This window comes from Panthera uncia (genome assembly GCF_023721935.1).
Source record: "Panthera uncia isolate 11264 chromosome B2 unlocalized genomic scaffold, Puncia_PCG_1.0 HiC_scaffold_24, whole genome shotgun sequence".
NCBI classification, from domain to species: Eukaryota; Metazoa; Chordata; class Mammalia; order Carnivora; family Felidae; genus Panthera; species Panthera uncia.
The window spans coordinates 37,816,942-37,836,912 of record NW_026057580.1 but is presented as its reverse complement, the minus strand read 5'-3'; the positions used below and the strand labels follow the sequence as shown (position 1 = coordinate 37,836,912).

At 38.2% G+C, this 19,971-nt stretch overlaps 1 protein-coding gene across 5 annotated transcripts in view; it reads left to right on the top strand.

Moving 5' to 3' along the window:
• The window catches only part of FILIP1 (filamin A interacting protein 1), a 189,324-nt gene that overhangs the window by 67,510 nt on the left and 101,843 nt on the right, over positions 1 to 19,971 (top strand). For all 5 annotated transcript variants that reach the window (XM_049652889.1, XM_049652891.1, XM_049652890.1 and 2 more), the window contains exon 2: positions 12,380 to 12,661. In XM_049652889.1, the coding sequence (XP_049508846.1) occupies positions 12,386 to 12,661 (276 nt within the window). In that variant the 5' untranslated portion in view covers positions 12,380 to 12,385. The remainder of the gene's footprint in view (positions 1 to 12,379; positions 12,662 to 19,971) is intronic.

Below are 19,971 nucleotides of genomic sequence, written 5' to 3'. Positions count from 1 at the left end.
TTTCTTTTCTTTTCTTTTCTTTTCTTTTCTTTTCTTTTCTTTTCTTTCTTTCTTTCTTTCTTTCTTTCTTTCTTTCTTTCTCTTTCCTTTTAAATTAAAGTCGATATATATAGCTCAGTCCTAGAAAAAAATCAGAATTCTATTTCAGTCTTTCCTTTCCCTCCTCTCAAGCTCCCTTCCTCCACATTTTGGGGTATCACACAAACACTGTGCTTCATCTGTGGGAGGCAGACTTACTAACTTCACAGTAAGAAGTTTGCTAACATGACTAGGTTGGTGGCAGTAACAGGGTGGGAGAAACTCCAATATCTGGCTCACATTGACTGCCCTGCTGCAGTCAAGACTGGCCACGTAATTTTTTTTTTTTAATTTTTTTTTTAACGTTTATTTATTTTTGAGACAGAGAGAGACAGAGCATGAACGGGGGAGGGGCAGAGAGAGAGGGAGACACAGAATCGGAAGCAGGCTCCAGGCTCTGAGCCATCAGCCCAGAACCCGACGCGGGGCTCGAACTCACAAACTGCGAGATCGTGACCTGAGCTGAAGTCAGACGCTTAACCGACTGAGCCACCCAGGCGCCCCTGGCCACGTAATTTAGAGGGTCCAGTGCATAATGGAGATGTGTGGCCTCTAGTTCAAAAATGATGAAGGATTTCAAGACAACAACAGCAGAGCATTAAACTGAGTGCAGGGCTCTGTGCAATTGCATGGATCACATGCTTTATAAAGCCATCTTACCTATGTTCTCTTGTCATCTCCCAGCCTGGCTTCAGGTAAAAGTAGTGGCCACAGCTCTTTCTGGGTAAGTGTCCTCCTGTCTGTCCTGCTGTCTTAGAATCCTACCATAATTCTCATAGGTGTTACAGATTCCCTGAAATGTAGCTATGCCTTTTGTCGCATCCTCTCTTTGGGTGGTGTGCTTTGAAGCCCTCTGCCTTGGTAACTCTTCTAGGAGCATCTCTCCAAGATACCTTCTACCCTTGCTGGGCACTCAGCCACTTGTATATCTTATACTTAGTGGGTATCAGTCTCTATTACCCCCTTTGTATGCACACATGCTGCTCAATCTCTATCATCTGTCTGCATATCCCATGGCATGACTGATGCCAGTGGGAATCCTACTCTCAAATTGTAGTATATCATGTTCTCCCACCTTAGATTCCTCAAACATTGTGAAGGAACTTTTTATATTTATGATCTTCAAATTATCTGGAGGAGAAGAAGAGGATAGATAGACAGGCAGATGGCATGTCTACTGTATTATCTTTTCCCTCATTTTTTTTCTTCGTTCTTATTTTCAGCCATTTTTCTAATGACTGTAAACTGGGGGAGGGAGTGGGGAGTAGCAGAATCCAGCTCCATTTCTCCCAGTTTAAATGCACCTACTAATTATAATTGTCACCAAGTCTAATCGGGGTTGGCAAACTAGAGGCTAGGGGTCAAAGGTGGCCACGCCCATCTGTTGATGTATTGTCTGTGGCTACAGCAGAATTGAGTAAATGCAACAGAAACCAAAAGGCCTGCAAAATCCCAAATATTTAATATTTACTTCTTTACAGTAAAAGTGGCTGACTCCTGTGCTAGACAACCACAGCTGAAAGTAAAGTGTCTGTCTCTGGTGGTAGCTATATGGGGGTGTTGAGAGGTGTTGGATGATCTCAGTAGTTAATCTGCCTCAGATGAATACTTCCTGCATTACTACCACTAGTAAATATTCTCACATACATTCAGAGTAGAATAGGCATTATGATTTCACATATACGTAGTGGGTAGAACAAACATTATTATCCTCATTTTACAGATAGGAAAGCTACCAGTTGGAGAAGTGAAGTAGCTTATCCAGGGTTATGGAATAAGTGAATGTGGGGTTAGCACTGGGGACATGGCTTTATTGATTCCTTAGGGCTAATGACAGACATCTCCAGGAGGACTCAGCATGTTAGGAAAACACATGCTAAGGATGTTGCTGTATGATGTTGTGGGACCCCTTAAGGTCCTCTGTGGGGTTGGGGTATGCTGAGGTAGCACGGCTGGAAGGTGGAGAAAAAGAAGTGGTTTGGGGCCATTATTCCAAAAGGTGGTGACTCATTTTCTTTTCTTTTTTTTTTTATTTTTTATTTATTTATTTTTTTTAACTTTTATTTATTTTTGAGACAGAGAGAGACAGAGTCAAGGGGGAGGGGCAGAGAGAGAGGGAGACACAGAATCGGAAGCAGGCTCCAGGCTCTGAGCCATCAGCCCAGAGCCCGACGCGGGGCTCGAACTCTCAGACCGCGAGATCGTGACCTGAGCCGAAGTCAGACGCTTAACCGACTGAGCCACCCAGGCGCCCCGGTGACATTTTCTTACATACTTCCTGCCCACACAGTGTCTGAAACTTGTGTATTATGGTAGCATGACATTTTCTATGGGTTAGATTCCTGATGCATCATAATTAGCTAATCACAAAGTTCTATTTACTCTTTTTACCAGCCTTTGTATTCACATGGCAACCAAGCTTTATGAAGATTGGATGATTGATGTAAAATTCATAGCCTCCTCACACAGTATCAGACTGATAAGAAGCTGTAAACATCAGATAAATATCTCTGACAATTACGTGGCTTCTGTTGCATTCATAGAATGTGATTCAACAGAAATATCTTCTACTTTTTTCTTGCTTGGTGTATAAAGTAGCTGTGCTCTGTTTTCAATTTAGGCTCCCTATACTCTGATCTAGCCCAAGATGAGGGATGTTCAGGGGTAATTAGAAAAGACAGAAGTCAGGAAGAGTTCAAAACAGACACAACCCATGACTCACTACATTACAACAGATTTTAATTTGCTCTTTTATGTTAAGAAATGATCTACAGACTGAAAAGAAAAGGCATTTAAAGGACACCTGAATACAATTGACATATGGGCAGGCAATTAGAACACATGAAGTCATCATAGGCACACAGATGGGGCGATCCATGCAGTATTTCGTCTTCTCCCTTGGTAGCACGAAGCAGTGATGTCCAGACCACTGCATGTGTTTCTCCTCGTGGAAGTTAACCCATCTTGTTGACATTGACCAGCAGTTGTGATTTGCCTCACATTTCTTGCAAATGCAATAAAATTATTTACGAATAGTTGCTGCAGAAAGGCATTTTTTTCTAAGAGAAAACTTGTCCAGTTAGTTGGCTTACTAAAGCAATCAACTACTGAGCAAACTAGAATTTTTTAAAATTTGCCTAATTAAACAAATCTTTTTGATTCATATCCAGTCGTAAAACAATTGTCATGCTCCTGGAGTCTTAGTTACTTTTTCAATTCAAAAATTAGAAGTCAACGGTGCAAGGGCAAAGTTCCTCTTCAGCTTTGTTGAAAACCTCAAACACTGAGAAGTAGAGGCAGCATAAGGGGAGCAGTGGGGGAAGAGAATGTCGTCTTAAGAATAAGGTATGACACCAGTAGAACTTAGAGAAAAATATCCGCTGGAACAGTAGGATTCTGAATTAATTATTGTTGTTTGGGACTATTTAGTGGATGTTAATACCCTGAGACTGAACTTTCAGTTCCATAACAGTGTGGCTATGGATTCATTTGTATTGCAGTAGTCCCGGTATGATGGGAAAAGCTTCTGTTCAGATTTCCCCCTGCATAAGGAGAATCCAAGCAGGCTTGCATTCTAGCTCAGGCTTTCCCAGGTACTTGGCCATGTTATTTTGGGCAAATGTCTAAATCTCTCTAAGCCTCATTTTCCTTATCTTTATAGGGGGAATAATTATAGTACCTGCTTTATGGATTGTTATCAGAATTTCATGAAAAGATGCTATATATGTCAGGTAGTTAACCCAATGCTGAGACCATAATAAGCTCTTTAGTAAATGTCAGTTATTATTTCTGTGAATAGACGTAATATCTAAGAACAATTCATCAACTATAGACTGCTGAGATATAGTCTAAGGTATTTGTCTTTCTGTCTACAGATAGATCTTTTGTTAGTGGAAGGGAAATGACTGATTCTTATACTATTCTGGGGCTGGACCGTTCCAGGAGTGATGAAATGCAGGAAGGAATTCTGGTTCCAGCTAAGCAGGAGTCTGGTAATTTTCCAGAGATGTTCTCTTTGTCACATGATAAAACCAATGTTTAGCAATTTTCTTTTTTTAATGTTTATTTATTTTTGAGACAGAGAGAGACAAAGCATGAATGGGGGAGGGTCAGAGAGAGGGAGACACAGAATCTGAAACAGGCTCCAGGCTCTGAGCTGTCAGCACAGAGCCCGACGCGGGGCTCGAACTCACGGACCGTGAGATCATGACCTGAGCCGAAGTCGGCCGCTTAACCGACTGAGCCACCCAGGCGCCCCTAGCAATTTTAATTAAACTAAATAGTAACACTTTTTAGAGGCCATAGGTACTGTTAAAATGTCTGAAAAAACTGTAGGGCTCGAGTAGAAAGAATATAAGGAAAATTAACCAGAAAACCAAAGCGTTGTCTTAATCACTTACATTTTAGGCCTTATTCTTTCTTGGTAATCAATGACTATGTATTATATACTATGTCTAGTAGAACAGTGACATGAGAATTACAATAATAAGTATTATAAATATAAAAATACTTAAAATGTATTTGAGGTTCAAGAATGAGTCATTAATGTTGAAAATGCCAGAAAAATGTGATGTCATTATGTCATCGTTTCTTTATAAAATAGTATATTTCTAGATAGTTAAATGCTTTTCTATTTTATACAATTGACAGTACCCTTATTTCTTTTTTTCTTTTATTTTTTTAATGTTTATTTCTGAGAGAGAGAGAGAGAGGCAGAGACAGAGAGAGAGAGAGACAGAGAGAGAGAGATAGACACATGAACATGGGAGGGGCAGAGAGAGAGGGGAGACACAGAGAGGGGGGAGCCGAAGCAGCCTCCAGACTCTTAGCTGTCAGCACAGAGCCTGATGTGGGGCTCGAACCCACAAGCCATGAGGTCATGGCCTGAACCCAAGTTGGAGGCTTAACCGACTGAGTCACCCAAGCGCCTTGACAGTACCCTTATTTCTGTGAAGGAAGTGAAAAGAACAACAACAGCAAACCCCAAACTTGTTAGGATAATAGAAGTATAAAGAGGTAAACTGACAGTTGGCAAGGCAGGTCATCCTATTTTGCATTCAAAGTTTTAAAACCCTCACATTGTACATTCATTTAGACTCAAGTATCCAATTATGAAATATTTATTTCATGGCAGTTCCCTGATCTATTATTTTATTATTTTTTTTCTGGAAACTTTTTTCAGGTTTGCTTTTATCTTCCTTGAAGGATATTAAACAGAAATCTATAAAATATTTCACCATGGTTTTAGGCTAGGGTAGAATAATATTTTGCTACAGTTATAATATTTTCCTTGAACTTTTGACTACAACATCACTGCAATGACTCCAAGAGAATCCCCTTTCTTGAATTCTAACATTTTGTGGCATTATGTAGAAGAATTTTCAGTTGGTCTGGATATATCTGTCTTAGTAGAATGAAAATACCTTACTTAAACAAAAAACCTTGGTTATTTTGAAGATTTTATGAGTATAGATAATGGGCAGTGAAAAATCATTTAACATGGCTTCTTTCTAAATAGGATGAAGAAAATGAAAGAAAATCATAAAGGAAATTTAAGAGTAAACTTAGGAACACTTGTGAACAGCTTGTGTCACTAGAATGAATGATCATCTCATGAGAAATGTTTAAACATTTCATGAGTTGAGCTAGTTATAATTAGACTTAACCAAGTAAATAAGATATGCAGAGGGAGTACTCTGGCATTGGTAGAGAATAAACTAGTTGATTTGATGGGTCTTTTACATTTTAAAATTCACGTAAAACTAGAACAGATGTTTTCTTTTGCCTTTAGTTTTGGGCGTTTGGGATATTGTCATTTATGTCCAACAGAAAGAACCAGGACAGTTCCATGCTAATGTTCTGGAGGCCCCACTTACAGCAGGCCTTTTGCCAGGCCACACTGTAAAAAGTAGGCTTTTCTGTAATTGTGTGCTTTCCTTTTTACTATGTACTATAATTTTTCCTTATAATTCTATAAAATAATTTAAAAATAGAAATTGTATGAATAAAATTATTGTGACATCTCACCCTATGCACTAGGTAAGTTCTTGGAAAAGTATATAGATAAAATAGAAACAGACAGAGGCTGGATACATGAGAAGCATAGGAAATATGCCAAAACCTAATTTATACAGAAAAAAAATTCTCTTGGTGGTAGGGATGGGGAGTATTGCAGCCAAGGTTGAATCGTAACGTGAAAAGACAAATCTGAAAGGAGGCAAGAGCAAGAGTGAGAAAAGGGAAGAGGAAAATTCAGGGTCAAGACTTGCAGAAGCTAATGAAGGTAGGCACTAGAATGGGTATTTCATTGCTGTAGACTTTTTTTGTTTTTTCCTTGTTCAAATGCTCTAGAAATACTTGTTACTTCAGCATAAATGGCTTAAAGTCTTTATAAACATTTTCTGATTCCTAGGATATTATTCATCTGACAGTATGCTCTGGTGATTTCCCAATATAATGGGGGGCGGGGGACGAAGAAGAGGGATGGCCGTAGATAAAAGAGGAAGGTATGAAATATTTGGTATTTCTTTTCACACTCTAGTCAGCAAATTCCATGCAAAGTATTGCTGACTAATTACTATGAAAGGAAAAGTAAGTGTATTTCTTGAACTGTGTTAAGGTAATTTACTTATTAAAAGAGGAATTTGTGCCCCAGATAACACTGATTCATACAAAAGGGCGGGATGGTTACAAATCTGATGTGAAGTTTCAGTTTATACCTTTTACTTAAGGAGAACTTTCTTCAAAGGATGTGTACTGGGGTAAAGCAAAAGTATTTTTGGCTTCTTTCAGAAATTTTTTGTCTATATGTCCCAAACTGGCAGCCATTCAACCAACTATTGAGAGCCTACAGCGTGCCAGATGCCTTTTCTGTTACCTACCTGATATTTCTGTAAACACAATGGGCAGGATTTGGCCAATTATGATTAAATGTTTACTATTGTTCGGCTCCAGGGCTTTTAACACAAATGATCCCTGTTCAGACTTCACATCCTGTTTTCATAACCTGTATCCTTAATATTTAGCCAGGTTGCTTCTTGGGAAGGTTTAAAAATGATTCATCATTTCACAAGTTCTGCAACAGTTTATGATTTTAGCAAAAGTGTTTTTGCTTAGCAAACTAATTTCAATTGCTGGTGTGAGTTTTGCATGAGTGTCTGTGGAAGATGAATGGATTTCTCCAACTCTATAATGTGAAGTGAAAAGCATTACCTTAATAAGCATTTGAAAATTTTTCTGGATCATCTGATTTACAGGGCATTCCCTGACGCCTACAAATTTGCATGTGTTTAAGAACTTGGAGGAAAGCCATATAGTGAGTAGGTATATAGAATAAGACCTGGGTTCAAATCCCAGCTCTTCTATTCACTAAGAGTAGTTGAGTGATCCAGAAAAAAGATATTTAATCTCTTTCAACCTCAGTGGCATATCTATAAAACAGAATAATAACACCTACCTCCCCAGGGTTTATGTGAATGTTAATCTAAATGAAATGCCATATATAAAATGCTTAGCACACTGTGTAGCACTTAAACATATGTGAGAGCTGTTAGAATAAGGAAGAGCATGACTGTCACTAAATGTGATACATGGAAGTCATTATTGTCTTGACATTTTCTACCTACAAAATAAAGTAGTTTAAAGTGGACATTATTGGGGTGCCTGGCTGGCTCAATTGGAAGAGCATGAAACTCTTGATCTTGGGGTCATGAGTTCAAGCCCCACATTAGGTGTAGAGATTACTAAAAAAAATAAGTAAACTTTAAAAATAAATAAGTGGGGTGCCTGGGTGGCTAAGTCGGTTAAGTGTCCGACTTCAGCTGAGGTCATGATCTCACGGTTCGTGGGTTCAAGCTCTGCATCGGGCTCTGTGCTGACAGCTCAGAGCCTGGAGCCTGCTTTGAATTCCGTGTATCCTTCTCTCTCTGTCCCTCCCCTGCTTGTGCTCTGTCTCACTATGTCTCTCAAAAATAAATAAATGTATAAAAAAATTTAAAAATAAGTAAAATAAACAAAGTGAACATTACTGATGGCAGACTTGGTTATACTATTGATAGATTATGTTTTTCTCTTTCGTATATGGTGTCTACTTCCTTCCTAAAACATTTCTAGTTTTTTATCTCTGAGTGCTTTTACATTCTTGAGATAGGATAGGTACTGACTACTGACTTTATTGTGGAGATAAAAACAGTAGACCCTATTTGGATCACTAAGAAATGGCTAAAATCCATGTGCACATATCAAAGGAAAAGCAATTAAAGTGAAATTTCAGTATCACAGAGGAAAAATATTTGCTAATACAGAATTAACATCGTGGTCTAGCACGTGAGATTTTTATTTTTAATCAAAGTGAAATAATACAGAAGAGAATAGGTAACTCAAGATTTTGAGCTGATTAGTGATATAAAATAATTAGATAATTCTAAAATATGTGGTTTTTGTGTAAAAGTAGTAAGTTCTGTAACTGATTATTTCTATATCAAAATTAATGAATATAATTCCATTAATTCTGTAAAATCTATTAATACTACAATATAATTTATTTCAAAATGTGTCAGACTGAAATTTTTTTAGAAAATACTAAATATTAAGATAGTTTTAATAAGTAAAGGTCACTTTCTGTGTATTTGTAAATATGGTTGAGTAAATGCATATAACATAGATAATTAGGCATTTGTCCTAATTTGGGAATACCCAAATGCTGTACATCCTACAAAAGATATAAAAAGTCCAGGGAAATAAGACACCAACACATGCTACAGTCAAATATAAATGCTGTGTATGATTAAGGCCATGTATGATAATATTTAAAACATCACCACCTTACTTCCTGTGCTTTGGGAGCTATTGTCTGGAATTTTTTATTAATGCATCATCTAAATTGACATTGTCAAATCAATATCGGATGCACCATCCCAAAGAGCCTTAAGATTTTATAGAGAAAATTATTTCAGATAAAAGGAATTCACATGTGGCATAGAGTTGTAGGGAGTCACAATTTAGTTTGAGAAGCCCATGTGTCTTAGTTATGTTGTATAGCAGGTAAAAACTTAAATTTGCAATTGTTGGGCAATTTTCCCTCTACGCTTTTAGGTTCTTGGCTGATATACTCCTATAACAAAAAGACAAATTAATAGGAAAAAAAACAAACAGAAGTTTAGTAACATGTATACCTTTTCTATACATGGGAGAGAACGTCTCAAGCCATCACCTTAATATGTCATCAGCTAAAGACAAAAGAAGATTTGGGGGTGAGAGGTTACCTCCTGGGAGGTTACCAGGAAAAGCACCGTGAATAAGGGTAAAGTGTGCAGATTTAAGTCCTTACTTTCTCTACTGAGAAGATTTTCTAGGAATTTAGTCATTCTTCTCTTCTTGGTACAGAGAGGGAGACACCCTTACAAATGGAGATTTCCCTTATAAGTTTAATGTTTCTTACAAAAGGGTAACTTCTCAGTTTTCAGAGCTTCACCTGTGTCTAACATTTCTTAAATAATTAATATGTCAAAGAAGCGTATTTTGTTCCCCTTCAAAACTTTCTATTCATTATCTCTCTCTCTCTTTTTTTTTTTTTTTTTGACTGGGAGATTAAGTCAGTCCTCTCTGCCCACAAACTGTGATGAAGCTAGTAGGTCTGCACCGAAGTGCTCTGGCTTCCATTACAAAGATACATCTATTCTTTCTTCACCAGGAAACACAAAAGATGCTCTAAAATTTCAAGAACCAATCACTGAGTGAATCAGAAAGTAGGGTGCCAGTGTTAAGAACCATTTCTTCAGTTTATTTTTTTTTAATTTTTTTTAAAGTTTATTTATTTTTGAGACACAGAGAGACAGAGCATGAACGGGGGAGGGTCAGAGAGAGGGAGACACAGAATCCGAAACAGGCTCCAGGCTCCAGGCTCCAGGCTCCAGGCTCCGAGCTGTCAGCACAGAGCCCGACGTGGGGCTGAACTCAAGGACCGCGAGATCATGACCTGAGCCGAAGTCGGCCGCCCAACTGACTGAGCCACCCAGGCGCCCCTCTTCAGTTTATATTGTTCAAATTCAGGGTGCTTTAGAAAGTTCACACACACACACGCGCGCACACACACACACACACACACACACACACACACACACACACACCAGGGTCCATTTGGTTATAAGAGTTCAGTTCAAAAAAGGAGCATGAATGCAGATTTCAAGATTTGTTGGGAGAATTGAATATGCACTATCTGAAAAGAAACATCACACTATATTTATTTTTCTATTATAAACTAGTGTTTTGAAAAGCTTTCCTTGGTTTCTTAAGTATGGTTGGGTTCATAAAGGAAATTAACTTTCAGAAAACAGGTCTCTATTTTATCTGGAATGAGTAATGAAAATCCTGCTGCTTAGCTGTTTAAGGGAAGGACTATTTATACTATGAGTTTTAAATAAGTGCATGTGCTAAGCTACTATATTTGAGGGTTTAGGCAAATTTTGTAGTACAGCCCCCTGGATATTAGAGCTCTCTTTCCTGCACTTTGAGTCCTAGGCTTTGAGTTCATTTTGTTTGTTTGTAACATACCTGTCGGTCAAGTTCTTTTGCTCAGAGACTGACAGAGAATCTGGAAAGCATTCATAATGGAAAGACCCAAATGTGCTACCCACGGGAGTAGTTACCTGCTGCTTTATCTTTTTTCTTTACTTTACCTAAAAATATTTATTTTTTTATTTTGAAATTGATCTGTTTTCTCCAATTCTTTGTGCTCTTATTCTTATTACTATAAATGGCACAAAAAAGAACAAAACAAAACAAACCCCTGATTTTGAAAAAGAGGTTATGGAAAAACAAAATTCCATATCACTAAAAACAACACCACCCTCTTCCCTTTGAATTTCCCTTTTCCTCTCTCCATTTTAAGCCCCCTCCACCCCATGTGGATTTTTCTGTACATTGTGACATCCAGCTGGTTCCTGGCAGGGTTTGATGTTTGAATTTTCTGATAGACTTAATTTAGAATCACTTTTTATTTTATTTTATTTTCCCCCCAAACCACAATTTATCTATCTATCTATCTATCTATCTATTATCTATTTACTTATATATTTTTAATATATAAATCCAAGTTAGTTAACATATGGTATAATAACATCTGTTGTTGCCTGTGCTGTTAATTTTAGCCATAGAATCACTTTTTTAAAAATTCATGTTTTATTTTATAACACCTTTTGATTCAGAGAACTATTGCAAACATAATACTGAGGGTTCCAATATATCCCATACCCAGTTTTCTCTGTAGTTAACATCTTACACTAGTATGGTACATTTATTATAATTTATGAACCAATATTGATACATTATTATTTTTTTTACGTTATTATTATTTTTTTTAAATTTTTTGTTAACGTTTATTTATTTTTGAGACAGAGAGAGACAGAGCATGAACAGGGGAGGGGCAGAGAGAGAGGGAGACACAGAATCTGAAACAGGCTCCAGGCTCTGAGCGGTCAGCACAGAGCCCAACGCGGGGCTCGAACTCACAGACCGTGAGATCATGACCTGAGCCGAAGTTGGATGCTTAACCGACCGAGCCACCCAGGCGCCCCATGATACGTTATTATTGACTAAAGCCCATGCTTTATTCATTTTCCTCAGTTTTTCTTGATAATGTCTTTTTTCTGTTCCAGAGTCCCACCTAGGGTGCCATATTGCATTTAGCTGTCATGTGTCCTTAGGTTTCTGTTGGCTGTGACAGTTTTTCAGATTTTCTCTGTGTGTGTGTATTTTTTTAAAGTAGGCTCCATACCCTATGTGGGGCTCGACTCACGACCCTATCAAGAGTTGCATGCTCTACCAACTGAGACAGCCAGGTACGCCAGACTTGCTGTGTTTTTGATGACCTTGATCATTTTAAAGATTACTGCTCAGCAGTTTTGTAGAATGTCTTTCAATTGGGGTCTGCCTGATGTTTTTCTCATTGACTTGGGTAATGTTTCTGGGGAGGAAGACCACAATGGTAAATTACCATTTTTATCCATCATATCAAAGATATATACTATCAATATGACTTAGCACTCTTGTTGTTGACCTTAACTGCTTGGCTTGAGATGTTTGTCAGGTTAGAATCACATTTTCACTTTTTTCTGAAGACTATCAAAGCCTTTTCCTGATGATTTTAATGATATTCATTAAAGCTATAAGGAAGCTAACTGGGACTGATCTTTTGGTTTTTATTTATTAGTGATGTTATGAAGCTGCTAAAATTTTCTAAGTAGTTAGACAAAAATAATTTCACTGGTAGTAAAAACATCTTCTCTTTTTTCATGTGCTGTAGGTGGGAATGAGATCCCGAAACCAGGGTGGTGAAAGTTCATCCAATGGGCATCTTTCCTGCCCCAAGTCCTCTATCATCAGCAATGCTGATGATAAAAGTTTCTCAGAAGATGCAAAAAAGAAGAATAAATCAAACAGAAAGGAGGATGATGTCATGGCCTCAGGAACTGTCAAACGACACCTAAAACCATCTGGAGAAAGCGAGCGAAAGAATAAGAAGTCCTTGGAGTTATCCAAAGAAGACCTTATACAGCTACTCAGTATAATGGAAGGAGAGTTGCAGGTAGAGTCAAATTTTCTCAACTATGTGTCTCTACTTCCTAAGCTATAAAAGTGAGAGACTATGAATCCATCTCCCTCACTGGACTGTGAACTTCATAGGGAAAGGGGCTATGTTTTTTTTATTAATTTCAAAATCCCTGCCACAAAGTTGTACCAAATAAATATTTGTGGAATGAATGAATGAATGAATCAATGAATAGATGTCGATTCCAACTTCCAGCTTCTCTAGCAGCAGACAATTTCTTCATAATATGATGAACACAGGATCCTGTCCTTAGTAACCAGTGAGGTTATCTAATTTAACCATTGACTGTGGTTGAAAACTATAGAAAAGTCATGATTATTAGAGGGCGGAGTTTAGATCAATGATTACTTTTACTTTTTTCTAAAAGGCAGATTAAAAGGGAGATAAAGAGATACAAGCAAAGAGAGGAGGAGAAAGAGAGTGAAAGAAAAAGCTTTGTTTAAACCAGCCTTACTCTTTTCTCATTTTTTCATAACTTTCAGGTTTAATTTGCTACACCGTCACAAGAGTTGAGATGCACACAAATGAGCAGAGCGTGGTATTGTGAACATGTAATATTTTCACAAAGCACTTTAAAGTCTTTTATCTCATTTGATTTCAACAAAAATGTGGGTATTATTATCTACATTTTATAAGGAGGAAGTTGAGGCCCAGAAGGGTTAATGCTTTGTCCAGATCTCATCTTAGTCCTCCTGATTCTGGTCCAGTGCTCTTTCCACTGCCATCCTCACCATGCTTCTGTAGCTGCCATAAACCAGGTCCCCCTTAAATGTATGCTTTTAGGGATCCAAGAGAGAGTTGGGATTCTTTTGAGTTTCTGAGCTCTGGACAGTTGTGTTTCTGAAAATGGGGGAAAAAATCTCTTTTTTTTTTTTTGGAGGAGAAAATGACTTAAGAGTGAAGTTGCTGTTTTCCTTTTTTTTTTTTTTTTTTTTTAGACTCTTAGCCTGTATGAGCCTTGAGGGGAATGCTAACAATTGCATGAGATGAAACCTTTGTTTGGTGCTATTTGCATCAGGGATATTACTTGCAACTTACCCTAAACTAGGGTGGGCTAGCCTAATCTGTTCCTGTTCTCATCTGTGTGTGCACACAGATAAGGAAACCCCTGGGGAAAAGAGAAATAGAAAACATACAAAACTCAAATTTTAAACAAAGAAACAAACACAATTGAACTTCTCATTTATGGGCTGAGAAAAATCACATTTACATTTCACTGGGAAAGATGAGATTTTCCAGAATACCACCATTATTGGAAATAGCTTCACTACTCCCAGAAAGATGATTGTTTTGTCTATTAACATTTATTGTGTAAGGAGACAGAATATATTAGTCTAACTTTTTAAGCTGCCCTCAATCGACAGATATTGACCTGAGTGAAAGGTATGATAGTTGTCTTGGAAATTTTCACAATGCAATGTCATCAGCTCCCTTCTCGCCAAGCATGGTGACTTGTTTGAAGACTGTGGCTCTTCCAGATTCTAATTTCTATAGAAGGCTGTTATATTATAGTGGACTCTGGAAGGTATTTAAGATTCCTGTGGCTTTTATACTCATGGTGTTGCCAGATATGGTTTCAGAGCCTAAGCATGCAAAATATAAGCCCACATACCCAGAACATTAAGTAAATTAGCCAGAAGGTGCCAAAGAAATGCGTTTTGCTCTCCATTTAACTTTATAAATACTGGATACTTTACCTTACATAATAGATATATTCCTGAACAGCAAGAAATAAGTAAAAAGTGTAAGATATATGTGGAGGAGGCAATGAAAGAAAAGAGAAATGAAGGACCTGGTATTTTAAGAAATTTCATGGTGAATTCATTTGCAAAGCAAATAATCTATCCCCCTATATATTTCTTTTTTTTTCTTTTTTTTTTTTAATTTTTTAATGTTTTATTTATTTTTGAGACAGGGAAAGACAGAGCATGAACAGGGGAGGGTCAGAGAGAGGGAGACACAGAATCCAAAACAGGCTCCAGGCTCTGAGCTGTCAGCATAGAGCCTGACAGGGGGCTCAAACCCACAGACCGCGAGATCATGACCTGAGCCGAAGTCGGCCGCTTAACCAACTGAGCCACCCAGGCGCCCCAATCCCCCTGTATATTTCTATGCACACACATATATATGTAAGTGCATATTTTGAAATATTGTAAATGCAGATTTTGAAATATTAGGTTTGTTTAACATGAGAGTGTTCCTGTATTTAGAGCTGTAGATCTATGTTCTTGTAGCAGAAACCTGTCCTTTATTAGCATTGTCATGTGAGAGGGCATGTGTGCTGTAGCTAAGAGTGGAAGGCAGTTGGCATTAGCAAATATGAGCGGGCTGGTGCAAATGTGGCAGCTGTGTGCCAGGTTTGCCAGACTAGAGATAAGAAAAAAATCTATGTAAAGTTCTGGCGCTGTGAATAGAGGCAGGGATATACCTTGAGAGGTAAGTTACCTTCAGCTCAGGCCTCTATGCCATTCAGCTTGAACATTTAGTGAGTTGTCTTCCAGACCTTCAAAAGGCCACCCATTACTCTCCCTTTATGGAACGGCTGGAGCTACTGTTCCAAGATTATATAAGATATTGGGGCCAATAGGCATCTTTGAGGAGTCTTATTCACCTCATTTATATTAAAAATGTGAAACTGATACTCTGACAAATTATGTGACTTTCTCAAAGTTGCATAGCAATTTAGTTAACATTTGCTTATTTCCAAATTCCTTGTCTCTCAGTTCAATCTTCCTCTCATTATATTATTTACACTTGGGGATGTTCAAGGGTAAGATACAAGACCTTTATATTTATTCTTCATCTTGAGAATTTCTTTCAAGTAGTCTTCCAGTGTGAACTCCAGGGCCCAAACCATTTTTTTAGGTAAGAGAAATTGAGGACGGTTTCTTTCACATCCAGGTGGTAGAGTATGATCTGAGCCTTGAAGTTTGGTTGATCTGGATCTTGAGAAAAATGGCAAAGGGCAAGGGTGCCACATGGCCACGGTCTGGGCCCTACACAACTTTGGGAGGCTTCATATTCAGTAGGAGGGCTGTGCAGCAGCTTAGCCTTGGAGAGACTGGAACTATTTCTCAAAAGAAGTAGAGTGACACACAGAAAAAAGGGGCTTGTAATATTAGGGAGATAGACCAAGATCAAGTCTGCCTTTAGGAGAAATACCTTGGAAGTGACTTGGGGACAAGGAGGAGATGGCAATTCACTCTTGTATTCATCTCTTGTATTCTCTCCATCTTGATATCCAGGGTTTTGGACATTATAAACAATTATGTGTGTTTTCTGGTACCAGTGGTCTGCCGTCTTTGGAATCTGTTGTGTGGTCTATGGGAATTTGTTTAGCCAACATTAAAACAGCATGACCTTTATTGTTAACATTGGCTCTTTGAAAAATTTGCAAATTTGCTGTTTTCTTTGCCAATCCAGGTATCCAGTGAACTCTTGCAGTGCACTCTTGATGTGTATTAGAGATGGAGTTGCCCTTTTCAGGAATTTTGGCATTTTAAGGAGTCTTATCTAGAACTGGTGATGCCATGACCCATGTTTTGGAGAGGTACATCTTCCAGGCTCTTCAAGCCACACCTTAGCAGATGCAAGCCTGTCATTTCAGCACAATAGCTGGCCAATATTGCCTGCATAGAAGTAGCTGGGAATGGTTTCCATTATTATTCTTCTCTCACTGACTACTTCCAATAACAAGTACTTTCTAATAAATTGGAACATTTTTACTCTCTGGGTGAAAAACTGGTTACATATTTTCCAGACTAAACTGAAAATAATGAAATAGTATACCCAGGCTATCACTTGGGCACTATGATTAATTTCCCCTTGTATTTGTCCAAAAACAGCACTTTAAAGAAGCCAGTTGAATTGGCTGTACTAAAAACGACAAAAGTTCAAAGGAAATGCTACTCACATCAAAAAGCCATAACACAGAAAACTTTGGCAGAAGGTTATTCTTGTAAAATGATTCAAAAATAGGATACTAATTAAATCTTTTCTTGATGCAAAAAACATTTAGCTATTTTATATAGTAAATTTCCTTGATGTATCCACTTGAATACATTTTAGAAAAGCAACCTCTGAAAAGTTTTCATCATTTTTCCCTTTGTTCTTACAGTTAGTTCTCTTTTACCTATGCAAAAGGAGGCTCGGAGAAATCTAGATAACACAACTAGATAATGCACCACCATTCCATTTGGCTTTGGTGTTTGCCAGGCTGAGTCAAGAGACAGAATCATCTGCACTTTGAAAAATATACCTTTGTCCCATGTGACTGGCAGAAGAAGGTGTTATATTTCAAATATACTTACAAAATAGAGAATATGCCTGTGAATTACTAGAAGTTTTCTCTATTCTCTCCTTTTGGAGTTCCTAGTCATTTTCTTTAATATTGTTGATTAGTTTTTCTTTACCTTTCTACCACCTACGGGAGATGAGCCCTGTACCTGTTCTTCTTTATTACTAAGAGAATTCATTTATTCTTAGGGCATCAGTTCATTAATTCTAAATTGATTTTACAATATTTAAGAAATATTACTGTTCTAGAGATCTGAGTAATGCAAAGATGATGAATAATAATATGTGAAGCTAAAATATGATGAGCTCCTACTATGTGCCAAGCATGGTTTTAGGCACTGGGTACTATAGCAGTCATGAAGAAAGAGCTCCTGACCTGGTAGTATAAATGAGAATATGCAGGAATGAACATTCTATAGGATAATTACAATGAAAATTATAGGAGTACAAAGGAGCTAAAGAAAATCTCAGGAGATGAATGAAAGCTTTGCTGAAGAATTGGGCCATGAAGAATTGGTAGGCTTGGACAGGTAGAGATGAGGAGGGACCAACATGAACAAATTCAAACACAGAATGGGCAGGAAAGTATGGGTTATGTTCATCAGTAAATTGTCTTCCTTCAGTGGAGAAGTGTTTGGTGGAGGTAAAATTACACCTGAATTTATATACTATAAATAAGACATCTGAATAAAAACAATAGAAGGATGGGGCACCTGGGTGGTTCAGTCGGTTGAGCATCCAACTTCAGCTCAGGTAATGATCTTGTGGTTCATGAGTTCAACCCTACATCTGGCTTGCTACTATCAACTTGAAGCCTGCTTTGGATCCTCTGTCCAACCCCCATCCCCTGCCTTTCCCCTATATGACCTCTCTCTCTCTCTCTCTCTCTCTCTCTCTTTCTCTCTCTCTCAAAAATAAATAAACATTGAAAAACCCAGTCAGAAGGAGTGAGGATCCCAGGAAAGTGGAGTGATGCAGAAGTCAAGGGAGTCAAGATTAAAGAAGAAGAGAGAGATTATGTCAGTCAAATCAGCAGAAAATTCAGTTGTATATGACTGAAGGGTGTTCTTTGGGTTTGTGGATCTGGAGATTATAGGGAGCATTTGCCAGAGCAGTTTTAGTGAGTTTAAATCTATTTTCAGTGGTTTGAGAAATGAAGGGAAGTTAAACAAATAGAATAACATGTTCTGTTGAAAATCTAAGAATTTAGAAAATCTTTTGTTTTTATTTTTGGTAACAGTTCATCAGAATTTTGTGGGGGTTTTTTTGGACATAGTCAAAAAAGCGAAATTTCCCCCCCCCCTTTTTTGGCATGCCTGTAAATTATTTATCTGACACAGAGTAAGCCCTTAGTGTATATTGTTGACCTCCTGCTTTGAAATCACTATGTTGCTTTTCTCTACTTTCGGCTTTAAGTGAAACATAAGGTTATTAAAAAGTAGGGGAGGCTAGACCAGTATGAATTCCAAGTCTTATGGGGGAGTGTTGTAGAACCCCAAGTTGATCTTATTAGTGTGGACTTTGGGTCTCAGTTTACTGTCTGTATAATACATATACTTCCTCCTTTCTGGAATTGTTGTGATTACTATACTCAGTGAATACAGATGTTAATGAGTGGATAACTTTGGATAAGAAAGTAGAAGAAAGACAGGATAGTAGCTAGTGGGAAACTCAGATCAGTGGAGGGTTTCTAATGATGAAAGAGAGTATGTGTTAATGGATTAAAGGATATTAAGACCAGAAAGGAGCGAGGTCAATGATATAGGAAAGAACAAGGATTTTTGATGAAGCAGAGTCTTGGAGGAAGCAGGAGGGAGGGAATAAAAGGTATGGTTTGGGTGTTGATCTTGGGTTTGCCCTTGAAAAAGAGGGACTACCTTTATCTTCTGTGACAGAGGGAGGAGAAAGAATGAATGGGGATGAAGATAATGTTTGTAGTGGAGGGGTGAGCAGTTGAGGGAGCTCTCCTGAAAGCCTCAACTTTCTCAGCAAAGAAATGACAAAGTTATGTTTTGCTGAAAATGGGGAGAGCTGGGCCAAGTGGCGGTCTTAAGGATAATTACAGAAATGCCGAATCACTGCTAAGGGGAATGTTAGAGGAAGGTGATTGTGGACAGATAGGAGCATTGATAGGTGAAGTTTAGGATTTAGGCAGCAGAATCCATGTGTTTGCAGTGGCATTTTTTTTAATGTTTATTTTTGAGAGAGGGAGAGACAGAGAGAGAGAGAGAGAGAGAGAGAATGAGCAGGGGAGGGGCAAGGAGAGAGGGAGACAGAGAATCCAAAGCAGGCTCCACACCATCAGTGCAAAGACCAACATGGGGCTCGAACCCATGAACCATGAGATCATGACCTAAGCTGAAATCAGATACTTAACCAACTGAACCACCCAGCCTCCCCCACTGGTTTGTTTAGAAGCTGGAGTATAAAAGGAGAGATATATTTTATAGCACTGGATCTAGGGTTGCAGTCATCTGAGTAGGTATAGTGGAAAGACAAAGGCAGAAGAAAGTAATATGTGTTGGTGAGACGGTGCCCAGCAAGGAAGAGATAAAGGGAAGAACGAGCAGGTCATTGGGAGGCCAAGCATGAGAGGGCTGGAAAGATTTGAAGTTGGGCCATTTGCACTTAAGTTTTCTGTGTTGTGCAGTGTTACCTAATGTATGGGCCTGGGAGTGGAAGTGTAAGCAATCAGAATTCATGAGACAAGGAATAGTAGAGTTAGGACATTAGCTAAATCTCCCCCATGAATGTTGAAATCTCCAAGGCTGATGGTAGGATTTGGGATGAAGAACATGTCTGCATCACAATAAATACAGAGAGTTGGGGGCTGAGTGTCAGCAGATAGCTGCTGCCAACCTACATTTTCTCAAGTGTGTCCCTGATCATGTCATTCTGTTGCTTAGGAATTTACAAGAGGCCTCTAGACTCTTTCAGATTTATGTCTGCATTGCTCAAACTGGCCTACAGAAGCTATTTATTAAGTGACT